The sequence below is a fragment of the Lonchura striata genome, chromosome 29 (assembly GCF_050655825.1).
Source record: "Lonchura striata isolate lonStrDom1 chromosome 29, ASM5065582v1, whole genome shotgun sequence".
NCBI classification, from domain to species: domain Eukaryota; kingdom Metazoa; phylum Chordata; class Aves; order Passeriformes; family Estrildidae; genus Lonchura; species Lonchura striata.
In genome coordinates, this window is record NC_140731.1 from 1119393 (window position 1) to 1142790 (window position 23398).

Sequence of the window (23398 nt, forward strand, 5' to 3'; positions counted from 1 at the left end):
CCCCCGGAGCCGGGGGGATATCCAGCCCCCGGAGCCGGGGTATTACAGCCCCCAGAGCCGGGGGGACTACAGCCCGCGGAGCCGGGGGACTACAGCCCCCGGAGCCGGGGTATTACAGCCCCCGGAGCCGGGGGTATTACAGCCCCCGGAGCCGGGGGGACTACAGCCCCCGGAGCCGGGCGGATTACAGCCCCCGGAGCCGGAGGATTACAGCCCCCGGAGCCGGGGGTATTACAGCCCCCGGAGCCGGGGGACTACAGCCCCCGGAGCCGGGGGACTACAGCCCCCGGAGCTGGGGGATTACAGCCCCCGGAGCCGGGGGGATTACAGCCCCCAGAGCCGGGGGGATTACAGCCCCCGGAGCCGGGGGGATTACAGCCCGCGGAGCCGGGGGACTACAGCCCGCGGAGCCGGGGGGATTACAGCCCGCGGAGCCGGGGGACTACAGCCCGCGGAGCCGGGGGACTACAGCCCCCGGAGCCGGGGGGATTACAGCCCGCGGAGCTGGGGGGATTGCAGCCCCCAGAGCCGGAGGATTACAGCCCCCGGAGCCGGGGGACTACAGCCCGCGGAGCCGGGGGTATTACAGCCCCCGGAGCCGGGGGATTACAGCCCCCGGAGCCGGGGGGATATCCAGCCCCCGGAGCCGGGGGGATTACAGCCCCCGGAGCTGGGGGACTACAGGCCCTGGAGCCGGGGGGATTGCAGCCCCTAGAGCCGGGGGGACTACAGCTCCCGGAGCCGGGGGGATATCCAGCCCCCGGAGCCGGGGGGATTACAGCCCCCGGAGCCGGGGGGATATCCAGCCCCCGGAGCCGGGGGGATATCCAGCCCCCGGAGCCGGGGATGCCGCGGGGAGGGAGCGGGCACGGCTCGGCTGCGATTATCGGGGTCATTAACGCCCTCCTGGCCCGTCCGTTCTCCTTCCAATCCCACCCCCTGCCCTTTGCTCCTCCAGCTCTGGCCGGGAAGCGCCAGAGCGGGGTGAGACTGTTCTCGTTGAGATGCAAAACTGCATTTCTGCCATTTCCAGGAGCCAGGGGACACGGTCGGAGCCAAGGGACCGGGGGAGGAGGGTGTGCGTTGGCATTTCAGCGTTCCCTGCCCACTCCCACTCCCTATTATTCCATCTCCATGGAGTCCTGAGGGCTTTTTCTGGATGCCCTCTGTTGGATCTGCTCTGTTGTTACTACTGCTCTTTGTAGCTGGAAATTTTTAGGACAAAAGGTGTGTGTGTTTATATTTGGGTTGTGCTCCCAGGATGAAATTCCACCTGGTGACTCCTGTGGGTCCCAAACCACGGAGCTGTCAGGGATTAACAGCTCTGTGAGTGTTAATTCTCCTTTCCCTGCTCAGGAAGAGGAATCATTTCCCTCCTCCAGCCCTGTGTTCCTTGGGAAGGCAGCGAGGCTGGAGCTCGATGAGGCACCAGGAGCTCCCAGGAAAGGGAGGCTCAGCCCAGCCTCAGCTCTGCCCCTGCTCCTGAAGTCTGGCCCGAAGCTTTTTCCTCCCCTTCCCTTTCCCTGGGCTCCAGGAGCATCCCGGGATGAGGCTGTCCCCACCTGCCTCCTCGGGGGAGCATTTCCAGCAGCTCAGCAAGAGAGAAAGGCTTGGCATGGGGGAGTTATATCATTTATATCATTCTTTATATCATCGTTGTTAAGAGTAGCAGGTATTGATGTACAATGCATCTGTCATCTTATTGTGCTTCCTATGAAAATGTGTGTACATAGTACAGATACCGGAGAGAATTCCACACTTTATACACTTGAAGGCATTCAGAGATCAGTAACAGAAAAAAAAAAAAAAATGGCACAAGAACAAGGCCTAAATGCTACTGGATGGGTATCTACAGTGGCATGATGCATATAGATATATATATATATATGTACACATATATATATAGTCATATATATTATATATAAGAAATATAAAATGCCGATGACATAATAACAAAAAAGAGTTTTCTTCAACAGGTGAGCCTCAAGGTCAAATCCCAGCCCCATCTTTAAAAGCTTGAATGGGAAAGATAAAGAAAGAAAATAAATAAATGAAACATGATGAAACATTAGGAGAAATCCATAAGAAAATTTATGGATGTGGCCGAGCCGTCGTCTTTGGGTGATTGCTGGATACAAAGGAATGACCCCCAGTTCCTAATTTTGGTCAGGAAGCAAATAATAAGAATTAAAATGACAAGAATAAAAACCAAAACTGCCGTTTAGAAAAAAAAAAAAATTACTAAAAAGACTTATTGCAAAAGCTCTTAAAGATAAGTAGCACTTTGGGCCCGGGGAGGGCTCTGGCCTGGGGGCTGGGGGGGCCCAACGGGGACCCCGGAGGGGACTGGTGGGCACTGACAGGCCCAGGGGGCAGTGACCTGGTGGCCACGGACCCCAGCCAGGGCAGGGCTGTGCCAGGGAGGGGCAGCACGGCGCTGGGAACCCACAGACACCCCAAACCCCCCGGGCCAGGGCTGCCGGGGCTCAGCGGGGCTGGAGCCGTGGCCCCAGGGCCCCCCTGAACCCCGGGGGTGTTGGGGCTCTGCTGCCTTCCCCGCCACGGCGGTGCCAGGGGGGCATCCCCGGCTGGGGATGAATGGGGCCAGGGGTTTCCTTGTGCCTTTCTCCCCGAGGATGGCTGGGTTTGGGGTTCCCTGCAGACAGCAGGAACCGCAGGGCAGTGCTGGAACTGGCCAGGCTGCCCGGAGCCCAGGAGGGGTGGGTGGGGAGGGACAGTGCCCGGTGTCCTCAGAGCCGAGGTGGCACCTCCCAGCTGAGCCCCCTCCGGTGCTCCTGGGGCTGATCCTGGGCTGATCCTGGGCTGATCCCGGGCTGATCCCGGGGCAGGGGCCAAGGAAGATGTTCTGGACAGGTGGACGTGCCGCGTCTTCGTGCCGGGAGTGCCCGGGTGAGCTAGGGCTGTGGTCCCGGGGGACAGAGGTGCTCTCCGGGGACTCCCGGCCTGCTGCCCCATGCCGGGCACACCGGGGGCTCACGATGGTCCCACACCGGGCACAGGGGGCCCGGCAGGCACGGCCAAGGCATTGGAGTAGGATGAGCATGGAGACGACGGAGAACAGACAGACAGGGCTGTGGATGGAGACCGCGGCCGAACGGCTGCTTCTTCTTGGCTTCTGGGTTTTAGTTAAAAAGGCCGAGGGGAGCCAAGGGGGAGCCGGGGCAGGCCCGTGCCCTGGCCCGCTGTGCGTGTTGCTCCCGCTCCGTGGGACGGCCGGGCTGGAGCATCCTGGAGTCTCTGAAGGAGCAGGGCAGGCACAGAGCAGCTGCCGCGGGGGCTGCGCCGGGGTCTGGCTTTGCCCGACCCCACTGCCCGCCCCCAAATCCGAGGCCGTCGCTCTTGTCCGTGTCCCACCGTGCCGAGGAGCAAAGGCCCCCTAGATGTGTCTCTCCGCTGGCGCTGGCGGGGAGAAGGGCAGCTCTCGCAGGGCTTTGGTAGCTCAGGTTGTACATCCAGACGTCGGTTAGCAGGTGAAGTCCTCAAAGGTGCCCCGGGCCGGGTGGTGAGGTAGGATGTTGGCTGCGTACGTCATGCCTGCTGGGTGTCCCCGTATGCTTTCACAGGGATTCTGCAGGATAAATGGGATGTTGGAGCCGCTGCTTTCATCCAGGTCCTTGCAGAGACCCAGCGCCACCCCCGCACAGCATCTCTGCTAGGGCCCTCTGCTCCTTTCCCAGGCTCCCCAAAATGGTGATTCCCCATTCCATGGCACCTCTGGGGCAGCCCCCAAACTGCAGGAGGGGACAAGCAGGAGAGGACAGGCAGGAGGGGAGCGCGCTGTGCCCCGCACTCACGTGGCGCTTCACGTCGTCCATGCTCAGCGCGACGCCCTTGTCTGTGTTGTTCCTCTTGTGGTTCTTGCGGCACTTGCCCCGCCGGCACAGCCGGTGTTTTATCACCTGCCAGAGCCACAGTTCAGCACCGTGGGGCTCATGGGTGGCCCTTCCCCACGTCCCACACGAGCACAGCCTTGGGATGGAGGAGACACTCACCTCATAGGCGTAGTCAAACAGCTCCAGCACTGTGAGGATGCTGGCCCCAATGAACAGCCCCATCTGCCCTCCGATGTCACCTGCAGAGGAGAGGGAAGCCATCAGGGTGGCCTGAGTGCAGAGTCGGATGGCAGAGGGAGCAGAGAAAGGGCAGAACTTGTCACCGCTGTGACTGGTCCCTGGTCATGGCGGTGAGGTTCACATCTGTGCTGTCGGCACATCCCGGTGCCTTGGGAACAGGCCATGGTGACGGGGCCAGCATGAGGCCACCTCGCTGGGGGACTCTGGCTGGGCACTGTCACAGGGCTCCCCACAGCCACCAACACTCACCCAGCAAACCCGCCACCTCGTACGCTTTCTTCTGCTCGATCGTCTCATAGTTCAGGGCTTCAAAGAAGATATCCAGCACCAGGATGTTCTCCCTGTGCAGGAGAGAAGTGGCATCAGGCTGAGGTTTGGGATGGAAGCACCAGACCCGGCCCCATCACCCCGCAGCACCTTACCCAATGTACTGCTCCGACTTGTTGTACTTCTTGGCCAGGTACTTGGCCGAGGCCTTGCTGGGGATCTTGACCATGGAGAGCTCTTTGCCGTAGCGGGTCATGTTGCAGGGCATCTCACAGATGCAGTATTCATTGTCCTTCTCCACCAGGAAATCTGTGCGGGGAGAGAGGGGGATGACGAGATGGAGAAACCCAACACCGCGGCTCCGTCCCACCCACGGGGCCGGGCAGCCTCACCTAAGGCCGGGTCCGCGCACTCCTTGTACTGCTCCGGGGTGCAGTAAGGGGCATCGCCTGGGGAGACACAGAGCACGTTTTGCAGGTGGGAGCACACCGGAGGGCTGGGTCGGGGCCAGGCCAGGCACGGGGCTCACCTGGCATGTGCACCATGCGGCAGTTGCAGTTCTCCACCAGGTAGCGGGTCTCGCAGTCGATCCGGCAGGCCGTGATGCTGTAGGTGTCGTAGAACTCCGAGTCGCCCGCCACGGCCTTGCAGTCGCCCCAGGGAGGCGGCAGGTAGATGAGCTGCAAGGGGAAAGAAGCCAGGAGTGAGGAGAGAACCCCCCTCAGTGTGGCAGGGGACAGAGACCCTCGTGGCACTGCTCCCCAGGACCGGGTCCTCCCCTCCATCGGCATGGGGACAGGGGCACAGTGAGGAGACTCTGCTCCTGCAACTCAGGCTGGGAGGGACGTCCCACACCTGCCCAGTTCCTACCCGTTGCTCCTGGCAGGACACGAAGGTCTGGAAGCCGGGAGCCACCCCGAAGCCCAGCTGGTCGATCAGCGGGGGCTCGTCCTGGCTGTGGATCTGCACCTTGATCCCAGCTTCGAACGAGGTCTCATCTGTGGCAGAGAGAAGGGAGGTGAGCACAGCACTGTCCCTGCTCTAAGGGGCTGTGCTGAGCCTGCCGTGAGAGGGACCACAACTTCTGCCTCCCAAGCTTCCCCTGGGCCAAGTCATTCATCCACATGGCCATCCATCTGTCCCTCTGTTTGCTGCACCATGTCCTTGCCCGCTCCGCCCCGACCCCCCTGCTCCACACCCAGGAGCGTGGCAGGGAAAGTATTTGACTCTATTTATAAACAAGTGATGGCTGCGTGTCTAAATGATGGGGAGTTGCCATGGCAAAGAGCAAAGACAAAGAGGAAAAGGGAAAGAAAAGACCAGAAGTGATGAGAAATGGAAGGAGGGAGAGAAGGGAGCTTCAGGGAGGTGGATCTGTGGTCTGGGGAGCTGGGAAGGGGCTGGGGAGGTGAGTAGGGGCTGGGCAGCACCCCAGGAGCTGCTGGTGGCTGAGTGGGCCCACTGGGGCAGTGGGTTACCTGTTTCCCCCCACACTGGCAGGTACTCGTCCTGCTGGATGTCCAGCATGATCTCCAGGCCGTTGCCAGTGCCCCCCTTCATGGTGATGAGCCGGGGCTTCCCGTCCTGCCCCGCATTGAAGGTGTAGCACTTCCCATAGCGGGTGAAGACCTGCAGGAGAGGACACAGGGCTGAGGCTGAGGCCCCTCTGTGTGCAGCCACAGCACAGAGCCAGGAGAGCGTCCCCAACCCCAAAACTCAGCCATCCCAGCCTGGGCATGGTCCGACCCAGGCTCCTGACCCACAGCATCTCTCAGTGTTGGAACTGCTCATCTTGGCCCTGGTGGAGGAGGAGATGTTCCCACAGGGATGGACTCAGAAGGGATTTACAGAGAGCCCACGGCAGCTGTGGCTCCCCAGGGTGGTGGCACTCAGCCTGACGCCCTTCTCCAAGCCCTCCTCCATCCCTGCAGAGGATGGGGCTGGACAGGATCCTGGACCCCCCCATCCCTGCTCAGCCGTTCCAGCTCTCACCTCCGGCAGTCAGCACGGCCCCAAAACCACGGAGCTGCTGCCAGCCTGGGCAAGGGACATGTGAGGGCAGTGGGCTCGCACCACATGGTGCCCCACAAGCCCTGATGGCAGCAGGATGGAGGTGCCAGGCACTTCCTCAGCAAGCACAGCCCCGGGGATACGCTCCATGTCCCACCAGAGCATCTCCACAGCCGGTGCCGTCCCCAGCTCTGGCAGATGGGGCTGAAATATCAGCCTGTCCCTGAGCAAGCTCCAAGGGCAGCATCACCTGCCTGATCTGGCACCGATCAGCGCCGGAGCTGCTCCCCGTGCCGGGCCACCCTGGGGCTACTCACCGGCGCAAAGTCCCCGGGGCCGCAGCGCTGGCCGCGGTAGCTGCAGCTCAGCAGCATGTCCTCCAGCTGGTGGCAAGTGCGGTTAAAAAACCCGTACAAATTTAGGGGCTCGTCCTCCTCCCAGGGGCCGGGCTGGGCCGGGGTGAAGCCCAGCTCCATCCCAGGCTCATAGTCCACCAGAGGGGCCAGGTAGAGCAAGTCCTCGTGGCTGAGCTGCGAGAGCCGCACACGGTTGATGTTGCAGAAGGTGACTGCGGGGAAGGTCATCTCGGGGCTGTCCTCCTCGCTGAGCAGCGTGACGTGGTGGTACTCCAGGTAGTAGGCGATGCGGTCGGCCACCTGGTAGAGGAAGACGGAGAGGGAGAGGAGGAATGCCAGCGCCCACAGTGCCTGCCGGGCACCCAGGCTGCCTTCCACGAAGATGTGGCTCAGCCCATGCAGGGTGCAGCTGCTGGCAAAGGCCACGAAGTCCGTGGCTGCTCCTGCGTCCTCCTCGTCCTCTTCATCCTCCTCCTGCCCATACAGGAACTCGTCTGCTTCATCTTCTCCCTTCGCAGTGGCTGCAGCATCTTCTGGTGCTTCCTCGCTGGAGAAGGAGATGGTGCAGAATATCTGGAGAGGCATTGCCCAGCCTGGGGGTCCCAGCTGTGGAGGTCCTGGCTCTGGTGTGGGGGTCTTGGCCCGCGCCCTGCCCCAGCCTGGGGTCTTCAGTCAGTTCCTCGGTGGAGAGGGGCTGAGGAGAGCAGGGGAGGGGGAAGGGGCAAGTTGAGAGAGGAGAAACGGAGAAGGGAAAGGCGAGCGGGAGTGAGGGAGAGGAGCAGAGGGATGCTCGGAGGGGCCGGAGCGAGGAGGGTATATCAGGAGCAGGAGGGGAGGAGGAGCGAGGGGCGGTTCCGCGGGCTCCCCAGGCCCCTCGGGACCGGCCGGCTCCGGCTGCCAGGAGGGAGCAGGGACATCACCGGCTCCAGAAGCACCGTGGGAGCTCCCAGTGCTGCCTGGGCGCCCGAGGGGCACACGGTGTGTGCCGGCGGGCAGGTACCCGGCGCTGCATCCCCATGCCGTGCCCTCCATCCTTGAGTGGTCTGGCCCTGGCAGCCCAAGCGGCTGCTCCAGCCAGGCCCTCCCTGCTGGGTCCCGGCTGTCTCCAGAGCCGCCGTATGCCAGGCTCTCTGCAGTCATCCCCAGGGCAGCTGGAGCCAGAGGTTTTCCCCAAATGCCCGTGACACTGTCCTGGTTCAGCGGTGGTCCGCGTGGGGGGAAGGATGCTGTGGTGTCCTCAGGCTCCTACGATGCTCCTCCTGCCCTGGCAGTGCCCATCCCTGCAGGCTCGTCCCCCTGTGCCGCAGGGCACCGGCGTGTGCATGTGAGAATCCAGCAAATGCGGCGTTCCCAGTGGTGTGAGGTCTGTCCTCCTCCCAGCAGGGCTGGTCTTCACAGGGTTTGGGTGCTGTCCAGGCAACGAGTCCTTCTGCAGAGCCCAGTCAGTGCTGGGCACGTCGCCTCATGCTTTGGATCCCAGTGGGGCATGGGGAGCCCCTCTTCCCTCAAGGAATGGCCTCCAGGCCCCGTGCTGCTGAACCAGCCAGGCTGGGGGGTCCCAGGGAGCAGCTCTGGTGCAGGACGCTGGGATGGAGCTGCTGGGAGTGCAGGCGTCTCCTCTCTGCACAGCACAGCCCCTTCTCGTGGTTTGCTGCTTTCCTGTACTCAGCACTTCATAAAAGCATCCAGAGACCACAGAGCAATCTCCAGCCCCATCCCGGCACCGGGGGAGAATCTAAATCCAGCAGCACTTGGAAGTGCAGGGGCTGGATGGGAGCTTTGGGCTGGTGCCTGGGTGGAAGAAGTTCACCCCAAGCCCTCAGTTCAGCTGCTGCATCTCCTTCCCTGCAGAGTTCCTGGACCCTGAGCACATCCCAGCGCACGTGGACACCACAAACTGGGAGAACAAATCCGCCAGGAACTCAGTAAAAATCTGATCTGATACCAGCACAGTTATCTGAGATTCCTGGGCAGGTGGTGCCAGTGGAACATGCTGGGGATCCCTGCCAGGGGCAGTGATCCATGATGTGACAGTGGGGTGTCCCATCCTGGGGCTCCCTGAGCTCAATGTTCCCTTCAATCGGGCCCTTGTGAAAGAGGGACACTGCCAGATGCCACTTGGAGACCTGGGGGAAAGAATGGATGACCTTGGGGATGAGTACCAGAGGCACGGGATGAAATTTCATCAGGCCAAGATCAAGGTTACACCCTTTGGGAGCATCCCAGAGAATCTGAGAGGAAAACTCTTCCTAGAAAAGAGAATCAGGAAGGTGGATTGGGTGGCTGGGAGCCACCAGAACATGGGGCCGGGTCTCAGGTGCCCTGTGTCTTCGGTGGGGATGAGCTGCAGCTGCAGGGCAGGGCTGTAACAGCATCAGGAGGGGCTTTGGAAGAGTTGGGCTGGCTCAGCCCTGTGGGAACACTGGGCTGATCCCACACAAGCTGGCTCAGAGGATGCTTGGGACAGGGAGGAGCAGGCAGGAGCTCTCCGGGTTTGGGCTGGGATTTCTGCTGCTCCCAGCTCTGGCACTGGGTTCCTGTGCCACGGCTGTTGAGGGCAGAGGAAAAGGGAAAAGGAATTGAGGAACTGCAGGTTGAGGGGGTTGTTGAGCCCCGGCAGGGCTCGCACAGGTGAGCGGAGCTGCCGAGGCCATCAGGCAGTCCCTGACGGTGCGAGCGAGGGGCGGATCCGCTCCCTCGGCGCGGGGAGGTTTAATGTGTCTTCTCGGGAGCGATTGCAGCAGGGAGAGAGCGAGAAAGATGCCGTAATGAAAACATTCCATCATCGACTGGGGCCATTAACCTGCTTCGCTCGGCTTCAACAGCTCGCGGGGTGCGCCGGGCTGGTTCCCAGCAGCAGGGCCCGGCTCCGGTTACCGCCGCCTGTCCCGGCGCCGACACCCGAGCCGGGGTGAAGGTGACCGGGGACAGCCGCAGCCCGGAGCACGGCGGCACCAGCGCCGAGGGGAGCGCGTCCCGACCCCCAGACTGGGGACAAAGTGCAGCCGTGTGCTGCAGCCAGGGGGGTGCCGTCCTGGTTTGTGCGAGTTTTGGAGATGCTGGAGGAGTCCTTGGGCTCGTTCCAGCTCCTCCCTCGCCGGGAGTTATTTTTACCCTCTCTCAGGTAAAGCTTTGGCGGGGGCGAGGGACGGGGGATGCTATAATTAGCCGTGACATCAGCCCCCGTGGCGGTGCTGGGGTGATGCCGCCACGCCCGAGCCGGCGCTGGGACCGGGGATGCTCCGTGCCCTCCTCCCCGCCCCAGTGAGAGGTGCGGGATGGGAGGAGGAGATGGGTTTTTCCTGCCTCCAGCGCCGTGTTTGGCCACTGTCCCGGGGCGGTTCGGCCCCGCTCGCTGCTCTGCAGCTCCTCACGGGCCTGGGAAAGGAGGTTTCCCGGAGCGGGGGAGCACGGAGGCGGCGGGGGGGAAGCGGGAGCGGGATTTGACGGCAGCAACAGCACATTTCACAGCCTGTCACGCTTTAATGGCAGAGGAGATCAAAGCCGGGATGGAGTTATTCATAGAGATAAACCAATCCCCGAGGAGGCGAGGAGAAAACAACATTGCAAGCTCTGTTATCCCAGGTCTCCGAGCCCCGGGGATGCTGTCGCCGAAAGCGCCCCGGGAGCTGGACCCGCTCGGTTTTGTGACGGGCACTGCCCGTCCCTGCCAAAGACTGGCTGAGCCGAGGCTGAGCTGCCCACGTTGTCCCTGGGGGTGCTCCAGAGGTCGGAGCTGGCTGCTAGGAAGGGATGGGATGAGCGGTGGGATGAGGCAGCCAAAGCAGCGCATGGGAATGGACATTTGGGGCAGATGGAGACCCCACAGCTGGGCTGTCCTGCTCCCACACGCACCCGGGTGTGCAAACTGAAAGGGAGAAAAATGAGGTTTTCCAGTTGTCTTGGCCCAGGGATGTGCTTTGCAGCTCCCAGAGCTGCCAAGATGGTGCTGGAGGCACCGGCAGCGCTGCCACCGCCGCTCCGGGCGGGATGAGCCGCTCTGGGACAGCTCCAGTGCTGCAGATCCCTCCCTGACCCTGGCGAGAGACAGAGCAGAGGCAGCCAAGCAAGGTGGGATTGCCTGGGCAGGCGGGATCTGTGCCGGGACTAATCCTGCACCCCTTATCAGATGCTGCCACCTTGCCTCGGCTCGCTCTGCCAGCCAAGCCGGGCGCAGCTTGTGTTATCCGGCCCTTTATCCCCCAGATTAGACGCTTCACAGTGGATTAGCATGTCACATTCTAATGCAGAAAAATTGATGATTAAAAAGGAGTTTTTCCCTCTGTATTATTCTCCACCTCCGCCTCCTCTCCACCCAGTCCCTGCAGGGCCACCAGCCCCAGCCGCGGGCACCGGTGATGCCGCGGCGCTGGGTGATGCCAGAATCGCGTCCCTGGATCAAACGGGACGGGAGACAGGAAAGCGAAGGTGCCTTTTTCACGCTGCATCCCGGCTGCTTCAAGTGGCGGGGTCCGGTACTCCAGGTGCCCGTGCCATTGCAGCCCCGTGTTCCCAGCTGCAGACTCAGCACCTGCAGCACAGGACTTTAATAAAAAGCACATTATAGTGAGTAATGTGCTAAGTGGACTTCATTAGAGAGCCAGGGCCTCCCTGGATCCCGTTGCTCCATATGATTTCATATCAGATGAGCCTTATCTCCTCTCCAAACGCTTCCATTTAAACTCTATTAATCTCTCGAAGCTTTCCTGGGCGAGCTCTTCCCAGCCAGCCCTGCTGGGTGTCGGTGCTGCTGCCCCGGGGACTGAGGCCACCTGCAGCCACGCTGGCCGGGGGTCTCGGGGGGCTCAGCCGGGACCCCCCTGCAGCTCCGTGGGTGAGGGTCTTGGGGGGCTCAGCCAGGGCAGCTCCATGGGCAGTCCAGCGTGTCCCTGGAGCCTTGGCGATGATCCGCCGTGACGGCTCCGCAGCCGCCGCATCCTCCTCCCCAGGATCTGTTTACGCTCCTATAATTGAACCTGTTTGTACTGCTGAGAGCTTCACGGTGATTTACCCGCTGGCCGTGTCCCTGTGTGCCGTGCAGGGGTCACCAGGACTCTGCCAGGACGCGGAGGACGCTGCCGAGGTGTCGCTAATTCCCGCGCATCCGGGATTATTCCTGCGGACCCTTATCCCGACGCCTCCCCGTGTTTCCTGCCGCTCACGAATCACCCGCAAGCAGGTTGCGATTTTTTCCGACATCCTTCACAATCGCTCAGACAGTTCATGCAGGCAGATTTGAGCCGGCGGTTTTATTGGACGGGGGAAAAGCCCACGGTGTTCCGGTCTGGTTTCCTTGCTGTGCTCGCTCGCTCCGGCTCCGCACGTATCACGCTTTTCAAATCTAATCTGATCCAAGCAGAGTAGTCACACAGCCCTGGCATGTGGTGGCTCTGGAAGGGTCTCCCTGTCCCTGCTGGGAGAGCAGGGGTTTAAAATCCCTGATAAATCACAGAGTGGGTGGGAACACCCTGCCCCAGCTCTGTCCTTGGGCTGAGAGCCTGGAGGAAAACACGCCAAACACTCCACACAGAAAAACCCTCCAAAAATAAATAATTGGTTATAATATCCAAGTGTCAGGCTGTATAAATAAATAAGAGCTGGTGAGGAGCTCCTTGAACCCTGACTGGAGCAGGAATTGCAGCACAGCCTCAGGAGCCCCAGCCAAGCTCCACAGGCGATAAAACACAGGTGGCTCTAAACAGCCAGAGAAATGAAACTGAGGCAAAAAGGCCATGAGACAGTTGATTTCCTGGTCTCCCTGTGGAGATCTGTGGCTTCAGAGGCTCAGGGGATCTGCCCCCTCCAGCCTGGCTTCTTCCCACGTGATATCAGGGAGAGAGGGAAAATGGCACCAGGAGGTTCTTGGGCAGGTCCTTTGGAACCCTTAGAGAGCTCCTTGCTATTGCCCAGCCTGGGGCTGAGAAAAACACCAAAGGGAAGCTGAGGGGAACAGCTTGGAACCCCTCAGCTGCTGGTGTTGTCCAGAGCTGTGCTTCCAGCCTGTGGATCCCTTGGGACACACACGCTCTGTCCTCAGCCTTGAAGTCCTCACCTCCATTACAGTTGGATACCACTCGAAAACCTCCTCATCTCCTCCAGCAGCCACAGATGCCATTACAGCTTATTAATGATCATTAATAATTCATTTGTTAATGAGTCTTTATGTGCAAAGGCATTGCAAGAGGAACAGGATTGGCCAAAGGTGAAGCTTAGATGCTCTGAGCTCTTGGCAGGACACCTCTGGGTGGGTGCCGTGCCTCCGGCTGTGGGGGGCCCCTCCGGGTGTGCAAAGTGCTTTGGGGTGTGACATCTCCACGTGTGCAAGGAGATTTTTGTGTGTGGGACCCCTCTGGGTGTGTGCAGAGGGTCACAGGTGTGCACGGGGAGCTGCTGGGGCTGGGCATGGCCCCTGGGCAGAGCAGGCACTAAATGACAGCAGCTGAGCCTGACCCTGATCCTGCCAGTCCTTCCCCTCTAATCCCACCTGAGGTTCAGCTGCTGGATGCACACTCACAGCTCTAATGAAGTGGCTGTGGGGTGCAGGCACGTGGTGGCCTCTCACCGTGCCACACCAGGGCTGTGTTCTCATCCTTCTTGTTCCCGATCCTCTTCTGCCCCATCTTGGCCAAGATCAGTCGTGGTGGGCTCAGTGGTGCTGCTCCCACAGCGCCGGGGCCGTGCTGTCTCTGTCCTGCCACGGAGGGAGAGTGAAGAGCAGGCGGCTTCCCACAAGAGCTCCCGTCCACCTTCATGTCACTGTGGGGTGAGCAAAGCCACAAACAGCCCAGGGCTCCCCTGTTCTGCCTGACCAGGTCTGGGAATGCTTGGGTGAAGCTGGGACACACGGAGGCAGCTGAGGAGCAGCGCCTGCCCGAGGGTGAAACAGCTCACGGCTGCTTTCCGGATGATTTGCTTTGAGCAAAATACAGTGATAGGGGAAAATCTCCGAGCTGCCGAGCGGATAACAGAGCTGGGGCACTCCCAACCCGCTGCACTTCCCGGGAGAGCCGAGTCACCACCAGCAAACGGCTGCGGTCCCGTGCGCGGCGGCTCCTCTGCTCCGTCACCTCCGATTATCTCGCTGGGTTTGCTTGATTCGTCTGGAAAACGGGGCAACCTCGGGGGTCAGGCCCTGCTGCTGTTCAGCCGCGGAGAGAGGTCGACGTGGGGAAGAACCCGGGCGGAGTTTGCGATGACCCAGGTGAGGATGTTCAGCCGGGCCCCTGGGGACACCACCGGGATGCCCGAGGTGAATCAGTGCTCAGAAAGAACAGATACGTGCCAGCAGCTTCCAACGCTTATAAGTTATTTAGGAGCCTGTGTGCCGCTTTAAAAAGTGATTTGCATAAATCACTCGAGTGTCTTACAGAATTTGTAAATGCACCGGCTCCGTTGGGGACCGTGGTGGGATCTGCTGGGGCTGGGAACGCTGCTGGGAACCAGCCCCAAACCAGGATGGGGCTGTCAGGGGCCAGTGGCCGTGCCTGCTGCCCACACGCTGTCCCCAAGTTGTTTTTCCAGAGCCAGATGGACCCATGCGGTTTGTTTATTAACTGTCAAAAGCTCCAGGAAATGTCTGGGTATCGGTAATTCCCGCGCCCGGTCTCTCCAGCTGTGTTGGAGCTGCTTCTCACTCCGGCTCCGTGATTATCCACTAACGCTGCGCCGCGGGGGAGCTCCGCTCGCCGCGGGGCTCCGCGCTTGTGACTGCCGTGAGGGGCCAACGGGGGGCCAGGGCTGGATTTGGGGTCCCCTGCAAGGGGCTGGGGCCTGGAACCCGCGGGGCTGGGAGCCAGGGAGGGCAGGGGAGCAGCAGCACCCCTGGCTGAGCACCCCCGAGCTACTGTGCCCATCCCTCCGAGATCCCACGGGTGCTGCAGGACACCCCAGGGCCCACCAACAGGGCAGGTTTGACCCACACAAGGGGTTTTTTTCAGGGGGAGAAGCTATCATGTCCTCGGGCTGGCAGGAGCAGAGCTCCAACACCCCCCAGCTGGAGCGAGGTGGGCTGTGGGCTCAGCAGGGAGCCCAGGGGTGCAGGGAGGTTTAGGGGGTGCAGAGGGGCACACACTGGGGTTTAGCAGAGTCTGGGGGGTGCAGCAGGACCCAGACGTGCCTAGTGGGGCTCACCAGGGCGCAGTGGGGTCAGAAGGAGGGTGAGGAGGCCCAGCAGGGAGCAGTGGGGTGCTGTGGGGAAGAGGATCTGTTCTCCATCACACGAGCTCCTGCACTGCCCCACAGACGGGGGGAAGGAGGAGACGAGGAGTGGGCTTGGGCTTTGCTGGGACTGCTGCAGACCCTTCCTGCTCCCTCCCTGGCTCTCTTCTCTGTGCACCCGGTGTTTCCAGGGCAGAGGATGCAGAATCCAATGCAAAAGGCAGCGGCATGATCTCCACGTCAAACTCAATTCTCCCCAGTGCCAGCTCAGCCCTGGAGCCTCATGGAAACGTTCCAGAGGTCTCAATCCTCTCCAGCTTGTCCAGGCTGTCCCATGCACGCTGCCCAGGGCTCTGGGCTCAGCCACCGTGCCCGGAGCAGGGCAGGGAGCTCGGGAAGGGGCTCCCCCTGGCATGGGTTCACTGGGTGTGAGAAGGAAAAGCTGCAAATGCACATCGTGCCACCCCGGGCACAGCCACTCCTGTCCCCCCTGGATGCACCGACCACCCAAAAGGCGCTTCCCAAGCACGGGGCACCTTCCCGAGGCTTCATGCGGCCGCAATTCCCATCCCGGGCTGTGGAGAGGAAGCTCACCCTCTGCGTTTCTCCTTTTTCCCTGGGATTTTGAGCCCACAGAGAAGGCTCGGGGGCCTCTCCCTCGCTGGGCGAGGCGCAGATCCCGGTGGATGTGCGGGGCCCCGGCGGAACCTCGGCGAGGGGAGCAAGAGCCAGCAGGGAGCCGGGGCGGGTGCCGCGAGCTCCCGCAGGGGAGGGAGGACTCCAGCTCATAAATAATGAAGTAGGAAGAGTGAAACATTGATCCGTACTGCTAATGAGGGTGCCAGGGCCTGAAACGGGGATACAGCGAGGGCGAGCCCCCTCCTGCAAAGGAAAATGTGTCCGTCCCCTGGCTGTCCATCCCTGTGTGAGGCTCTGGGCACAGCCCTGGGGATGGGGACATCTCAGCCCATGTCCTGAGGAGGGTCAAGACTTGCCCCTCAGCTTTGTGTTTTCCTCTCCAGGCTTTGAGGTCATGCTGGGATTTTGGGGAGGAGATCAGGGCACCTCCCTGTGCATCCTTGTCCCTGTCCCGGGCTGCTGCAAGGTGGGGGGGCTCTGGTGGACACCAAACACTGCCCTGGAGCTGGAGGGGCTGTGCCGAGCCAGGGCAGAGCTGGGGTGGGCCAGTGGTCCCCTCTGGTCTTTTCAGAGGACTCACTCCCAGTATGAGATGAGCCTGAGCCTGCTGAGCTCCACCGGAGTGTCCCCGTACCCTGCACACAGCTCAGGGGGGGACATGGAGGGGGATGAGCAATGCCAGGACCCCCGATGAGGCTGGTGACGATGTAGGACGAAGGAGGAGGTGGGAAGAGCTCAAATCATCCCAGGATGAGCTTCTCCGCGGCACCCAGCACCAGCTCCCCGTGCCGGGGCACCCTGTCCTGGCTGCAGGTGATGCTGTGAGCTGATCTGGGGGGCGAGACCAGCCCCCAGCCCCCTGGGCTGCTGCAGGTGGGTGCTTTAGGGGGCACACGGGCAGTGTCCCCAGCACGGGGGGGTCCCTGCTCCGGTGCCGCCGCTCCCCGAGCCCGGCAGCGCGCAGGGGGACCCGGCCGGAGGCGGCTCCTCCTCTGCCTCATCGTCACCTCGGGTATTTCGGCTCCGGCAGCCCCACATTTGCATTCGCCGCGGCTGCCCCGAGCCCTCCCTTGTGCCGGGGACAGATAAGGCGGCACCGCGGCGTGTCGGGCCCCGGCGCTGCCGCCGCTCCCGTGCGGGGCACCAGCATCGTCCCCCGGCCGGCCCCGGGACCCCGGCCCGCCCCACGGAGCCCAGGCTGTCCCCACTGACCTCCAGATTGTCCCCACTGACCCCCAGGCTGTCCCCACTGACCCCCAGGTTGGTCCCACTGACCCCCAGGCTGTCCCCATCACCTCCCAGGCTGTCTCCACTGACCCCCAGGCTGTCCCCACTGACCTCCAGGTTGGCCCCACTGACCCCCTGGTTGTCCCCATCACCCCCCAGGCTGTCCCAACTGACCCCCAGGCTGGCCCCACTGAACCTCCAGATTGTCCCCACTGACCTCCAGGTTGGTCCCACTGACCTCCAGGCTGTCCCCATCACCCCCCAGGCTGTCCCCACTGACCCCACGGAGCCCAGGCTGTCTCCACTGACCTCCAGGCTGTCCCCACTGAACCTCCAGATTGTCCCCATCACCCCCCAGGCTGTCCCCACTGAACCTCCAGGCTGTCCCCACTGACCCCCTGGTTGTCCCCATCTGCCCCAGGCTGTGGGGTCTGGGCAGCCCCAAAATCCCCCTGGCAGATCCCTCTGGATCAGTGGGAGAACGGGACCAGCCCTGGATGCAAAAGCATCCCTGGACACTGAAGGGGCTTCCGAAGGGCAGAGGGGACCCAGCCCCTGTGAGGGAAGGTGGGGGCTGATGGTACCTGCCCAGGTGCTGCTGCCCAGCACCCCCAGCCCGGCCGGGGCCACCAGGCCCAGAGCAGCACCGAGCCAGGCTCAGCCCGTGCAGGGAGCAGCAAGGCAGCAGGAATTTGCTGGTAAGACAATCCCCTACGAGCTTCTGAGAGTGCCAGGACCCCATCCTAGCACCACCACACACAGACCTCCCTGTGCCAGGCTGCAAGAGAACCCAAAGAGCAAGAGATGCAGCAGAGAGCCAGCTTCCTCTAATCAAATCCATTAAACCACCCCAACCTGCTTCCAAGGAATAATCCAGGCAGGAATAACAAACCAGCTGCGAGTCTGTTTGGCTTTTGCTGGTTGAAGGGGATGCAGAACACAGGGATTTGGAACCCAAGAGATGAAGGGAGGGAGCTGGGATGAAGGTCCCTGAGGATGGTTCGGCGCAGAAAACGTGACCGTGCCCTGGGAAGAGCCGGTGTTGGAAGCGGGCACAGGCTGGAGCTGGCCCCTCTGGCCGGCCCTGCTGGAGGGGATCCAGCCCCCTCCGGGCTGCAACGTGCCTCCATTTAACAAATAAAACGCCTCATGGCTGACAACAGACACCTGCTCGTGGAAAGAGCCCATGACGGGAATTTAATGCCGATGATTAAAATCACCCGAACCGTACTGGGACCAGGGTGGCAGCTCTGCATACACCCAGCCGTGCTCAGCGTGGGACACGAGGGGGACATCCCTGGGCTGGTGACAGGGATGGGGACCCTGAAGAGCGCAGGGACACGGGCTCCATGCCGGAGCTGCTCGGGAGCAGCCGCCACGGCTGCCGAATTGATTAGGCTGCACCCGAATAGCCGGCACTGTTCCGTTCCCAGCTGGATGGGGCCAGGCAGAGCAGGGATAAAGGCTTTATTGTGTGCTGGATCCACCAGCACAAGAACAACCTCCATGGCAGGGCGCAGCACGGAGCCACCGGGACCTGTGTTCCCGAGGGATTCGGCCATCCATGCTCTCCCTGCTTCTGCACTGGAGCCTCCTCACCATGGCAGCTTCCAGCCCGGCACAACCCTGCTTTGCAGAGCCCAAATGATCCCGGGGAGCTGCGCCCACGTGGGGGCAGCCCACGGAGCTGCACGGAGCCGTACGTGCTCCTGGGGACAACCTGGACCTCCAAAACCCAACGGCACCCCCTTAGTGACGGTGCTGCCGCTCCTTTCTGAGCTGGGAGGAGGCAGGAGCAGCTACAGGTGGGCAAACACCCTCCTTGCATGGGGGAAAGGTGGCACTGGGCAGGGCCCACAGGTCACTCACCACTTTGAAGTCTTCGGGGGTGCATTGCTCCCCACGGAAGAAGCAGGACAGCAGCATCTCCCGGATGTCGTGGCCAGCCCGGTCATAAAACTCCAGCATGTTGAAAGGTTTGGGCTTGAAGTTTCGGAAGTTGGCCTTGTCCTGCAGGATTTCCAGCTGCTTCTCATCGGCTGTCTGGATGTCTGGGATCTCGTATCTTGGGGGAAAGAGCAGGGAGAGGCTCAGGCCTGGCTGTGGTGGCTGCTCCCGTTGGCAAAGGCCACTTGGGGTTCCCAGGAGCGACCCCTGCATGGGCTCAGCACAGCCCCACCTTGCACGTGGCATTTCCAGAGCACCCAACAGCACAAAGTGGCCCAGAAGCACATGAGAGATGGCAGAAGGATGGATGAGGAGCAGTTGGACACCTTCCAAACCCATCCCACTTGTCCCACTGCTGGTCCAGTAGCACCAGCCCTGGTTGAGGCCACCCAGCCACCTGTCCTGTGCTTTTGGTGGCATCCTGGTGAGGTGGTGGCCTTGCTGGGACAGGGCTGGGTCTCATGCCTGAAAACCCCTCCCTGGGGCAGGAGTGAGGCCAGCAGTGAAGCCCCTTGGCATTGGCATGGGCAGGGAGTGCACCAGGCTCTTGACGGCAGCTTGGCAGCACCAAGGAGCCCCCACAGCCACGGGTGAGGAGCTTCCACAGCCCAAGGCATGGCACCATGCTGGGGTGTGGGTCAGTGGCTTCACCTGCTGGCACCCCTGGCCTCGCTGCATGGAATGGCACCCAGATACATGGCATTGGAGCCAGACATGCTGGATTGGCCCCACAGGAACCGGGGGGTGGCCCTGGCCTTGCTGCATGTGCTGCCCGCTGGGGATGGGCGCTGTGTGCACTGGAGCCATCTGGGCAGCCCAGAGTGGGAGCCACATGCCCAGGAGCATCAGCAGGACCTGGTGGCTCTTGGCTGCATCCAGACTAACTGAGATGTCACCTGGGGCCGCCTCAAGGCACCGTCACCCACCTGTTATTGAGCAAGGCCAGGAGCTCGCCGGCGTGGTACAGGTCGTTCTTGGTCACTCGGCTGAACCGAAACTCGTTGAGGTTGCAGAAGGTGACGGCGGGGAAAGTGAGCCTGGTGGCTGCCACCTCGTCCAGCTTGGTGACGTGGGGGTACAGGAAGTAGTACTGGATGCGGTTGGTGCAGACGAGGGCGAGCAGCGCCAGCGAGCCCAGGAAGCAAAGTGCCCAGACCACGCGCTTCAGCGACAGCCGCTCGTAGGAGAAGATGTGCGAGAGCCCGTGCAGGGTGGAGCTGCTGGCAAAGGCCTGGATGCTCACCGGTTGCCCGCTGTCCACCTCCTCCTCGTCCACTTTCAGGTCCATCATGGTCAGTGTCAGCAGCCCGGGGTGGCCACTCTGCCAAGAAGGGAGCCCGTGGGTGCCTCGTGGGTGCTGTGGGTGCCCAGCCCACGGCAGCCCCAGGCAAGGATGTGCCCAGCAGCGCCCGCGAGGGGCAGATGCTTCGCTGTGCCCTGCTCCTGCCCCCAAGCCTACATATATATATATATATATATATATATATATATATATATATACACATAGACATGCATTTATATATATATATACACATAAATACATTTATTTGGATGCAGCCTCTTGCATTTCCCCCCCTCCCACCTCCTCCCTGCCCTCCCCATCCCACGGCAGGACTGGGGGGCTGTGCCCATCCCCCCCCACCACCTCATCTCCCCCTCCCCTCCCACCTGCCCCGCTCCCCCTCCACCTCCCACAGATGTCGCATCGACAAACAGATGAAGGAATGAAGGAATCAGGGATGCAAACCTGGGCTCAGGGCCGGCGGCCGTGGCTGGAGCTGGGCTGGCGGTGCTGCCGCTGCGCCGTGGGAGCCGGGGCTGGCTGGGAACACGGGAGCGGGAGATGTGCAGGCACCGGGGGTGCTGAGGCACCGAGCCCGGCAGCGGCGGGTGAACCGGAAAAGAAGGGGGGGAATAAAAATAGCCTCGTTGGTACCTTGGTGCAAGCGTGGGAGCGGGGATGCGCCGGGGCCTCGCTCAGCGCCGCGCGGGGGGACCGCAGGCGACCATCGCTGGAGAGGAGGCAGCTGCCGTGTGCGAGGAGATAAGAGGAGGAGAAGGAAGGCGAGCAGGAGGCTGCTTCCCTGCCAAACACATGGATACCTCCCCCTGTGGCTATCTGGGAGCTGGTGATTTCTTCAGATGCATAATCCGCATGAAGTCATTGTCTGAGCGCTGGTGGGGCCGGAGGCCGCGGAGGGGTGAGGGGTGCCGCAGGCCGGTGGGCAGCGAGGAGGAGGAGAAGGAGGAGGAGGAGGAGGAGGAGGAGGAGGAGGAGGAGGAGGAGGAGGAGGAGGAGGGAGAGGCGCAGGAGCGGCGCTCCAGCGATTGCAGGCGCTGGCAGGGGCTGTTGGTGCTGCTGCCGTGTGCATGTGGGTAATGTGTGTGTGCGTGTGCGTGTGCCGCTCCCATCCCCCAGCGCCTTCCAGGGATGCTCGGGCTCCTCGCCCCGCCGGAGCCCCCCGGCCCCATCCCACAGCCCGGACCCGTCTCTCCCTTGCCGCGGCCTCCCCCGCCCTTCAGGCTTCACCCGTGGTGGCCGCAGCGCTGGGACACCGTGGGGTCGGTCCTTTTGGGGGGCACCGGTGGCTTCCAGCCCTTTTCTGGCCGTGGGGCACACGTGTCCTCGAGTGTCCACGCCGGGCTCACGCCGTGCAGCCCTGCTCTGCTGCCTGTGGCTGGTGCCTGTCACGCTTGTCACGGTGACAGGGACTGACCCTGCCGGAGGCGCTGGGCCCTTGCCTTGCTCAGGACACGCCGCCCCTGGCCCAGCACCGTCCTTCTGCCGCTGTGCCCGGGTTGCTCCCGGGGCAGGAGGCACCGGGTGCTCTGCTCCTCCCCGGGGCACAGCAGAGCAGGGAAGGGTTGCACAGCACTGCCCGGCTGCCCCCAGTGCCAGCACATCTCCCAGTGCCTCCAGCTGCGCCCCGTGACTGCCCCGGGGAGCGGGGTGCCCTCGTCACCCAAGCTGAGTCCCTGCGGCAGAGGCTCTGGGTGCGGAGGGTGCAGCAGGCGCCCATCCCCTGCTCCCAGTAAGGTGGCTGCAGTCAAATGGAAAAGGATGCTTCAATGTCCTTTACAAGTGTGATGTTGGAAAGGGACAGCCAGACCCCAGGGTCACAAGCTGTGTCCCTGCCCCGAGGTGCCTTCCCAGAATGGTGTCCCCACCTGAACCACAGAAACGGGAGCGTGGGCGCTCAGGGACACAGCAGGGTGAGGCACACGTCCCCAAAATCCCACGGCTTGGGCACGCTTGGTTTGGTCCTTTTCCAGAGCATCCTCTCCCCTGCCCGAGCAGGAGCCCTGGGTTTTACAACGGGACCTGCTTGGGAGCACCTGGGAGCACCAGAGCTGGGCTCCAGGGACACCCCCAAGGCAGTGCCCCCCCTTGCCAGGCTCAGGGTCAACCCTGCCGGAGCTTGGGGACGCGGCTGTGAGGCCGGGAGAGCGGCATTAGCATTCCCAGTTGGCAGCAGCCCTGCCTTTCCCTTCCCGCTCCGTTCTGCAGCCGGCATCGCTCCTCGCCGGCCCGACAGCTGCCTGCTCGATAGCTGTCCCTCCATCAGCATCCTGATGGGAGCCCGGAGAAGGATGTGCTGCTGGGCTAAGGGAGAAGGACATTTACAAAGTGCTCGTGCGTCCCTCCTCCTTCTCTCCTTCCGGATGAGAAGTCGCTCTCTGCAGTGGTTTTATTGACACTAAATCCCCTGGCAGCGCGGGCTGGGCAGGGAGGGAGGAGGTCTCGGGCTGGAGCAGGTGAGCACGTGGACCTTCTTGGGAGTCTTGGATTTCTAGTGCACAAAAAGCCCAGGGAAGAGGCTCTGCTGCGTCCCCTGGATGGAGAACGCTTCCTGGGGGGGGCTCTCATGGAGCTGTTGGAGCCCCAAACACCCCAAGACCCTTTTCTACAGGAGCCAGGGAGGAGGAGGAGAGCGGCCAGAGGAAACTTCCTCACCGCTGGCCCTCATCCAGGGAGAACGCAGCTGCATCCTTGGAATCGAGTGGAGCGTGGGGACTGGGAGCGTTTCCGTGTTAGTTTTTTGGGGAAGCCACGTGAGGGTTGTGTTAATTCCTGCTGGGAGAGAGGCGGAACCAGCCGGGGGCTGCGGGGTGGGTGAGGAGGGACCAGCCCCAGGTGATGACTGCAAGACACAAAGGCCCCAAGGGGTGGGTTAGTGAGGTCTGGTGGGGTATGAGTGGCTGTGGCGGAATCCTGTTAAAAATGGGTGCTCAGAACACGGATTCAGCAACCAGGGCTCCCCTCAGATGTAATTAGAATGAAAAAAGTAATTAAGGGAAGGTGCTGCAGAGCTGAGGCTCCCAGCGCAGGCTCCAGCAGACAGGCAGGATCCAGACACGTCTTGGGAACGCCTCGGGAGATTGGGCCGAGGGATAATTCAAGGACTGGGGCTCTTTTCTCACCTTCCCGGCAGAGCTTTCCCTGCTCCACCATCCACACCCCACGTACTGAAACCAGCTCCCGTCCTGCTTCTTGGAAGAGCCTCCCCAGGGCAAGGATGGAGAAGTGGTGCTTTTCCATGCTTTTCTGGGGTTGTGCTGTGCTTTTACTCCCTCCGTGGAGGAAGCCCTGGCTTGCAAATTGCTTCTTTACCCGCATCCGCTGCTGTCCAGGAGGCAAATTAAATAATAATGGCCAATTAGTCCTGTGGGTGCTGGAGGTGCTGGGCACTGCCGTATCCC

The 23398-nt window shown here is 62.1% G+C and overlaps 1 protein-coding gene and 1 long non-coding RNA gene across 5 annotated transcripts; one reads left to right on the top strand and one right to left on the bottom strand.

Moving 5' to 3' along the window:
- Positions 1-1616: 1616 nt before the first annotated feature.
- On the bottom strand, positions 1617-21205 carry ASIC1 (acid sensing ion channel subunit 1). 4 transcript variants are annotated; one of them, XM_021545234.3, is made up of 13 exons: positions 20634-21205; positions 20445-20515; positions 19624-20018; positions 18620-18815; positions 5840-5990; positions 5232-5359; positions 4891-5041; positions 4754-4810; positions 4517-4670; positions 4344-4435; positions 4014-4093; positions 3816-3920; positions 1617-3589 (listed from the first exon to the last, which is right to left on the bottom strand). In XM_021545234.3, exons 3-13 carry the CDS (start codon positions 19986-19988, stop codon positions 3485-3487), a joined length of 1584 nt encoding a protein of 527 aa, XP_021400909.1. In that variant the 5' UTR covers positions 19989-20018; positions 20445-20515; positions 20634-21205; the 3' UTR covers positions 1617-3484. The 4 variants fall into 4 exon arrangements, with proteins under 4 accessions (XP_021400909.1, XP_021400908.1, XP_077644820.1 ...); XM_021545233.3 differs by having other exon boundaries at positions 20445-20519; XM_077788694.2 differs by having other exon boundaries at positions 20445-21205.
- Positions 9665-12292, top strand: LOC116184548 (uncharacterized). The gene is made up of 2 exons (XR_004149301.1): positions 9665-9851; positions 11769-12292. It is a non-coding gene; the product is annotated as an uncharacterized LOC116184548 (long non-coding RNA).
- Positions 21206-23398: the final 2193 nt, after the last annotated feature.

Excerpts from the sequence above, each read along its gene's own strand:
- ASIC1 (XM_021545232.3), bottom strand. The coding sequence starts at position 7,312 with ATGCCTCTCCAGATATTCTGCACCATCTCCTTCTCCAGCGAGGAAGCA. Across the intron at positions 4,811-4,890 it reads CCGCATGGTGCACATGCCAG|GCGATGCCCCTTACTGCACC; the intron begins GTGAGCCCCGTG and ends GTGTCTCCCCAG. Across the intron at positions 3,590-3,815 it reads TGGACGACGTGAAGCGCCAC|AATCCCTGTGAAAGCATACG; the intron begins GTGAGTGCGGGG and ends TTTATCCTGCAG.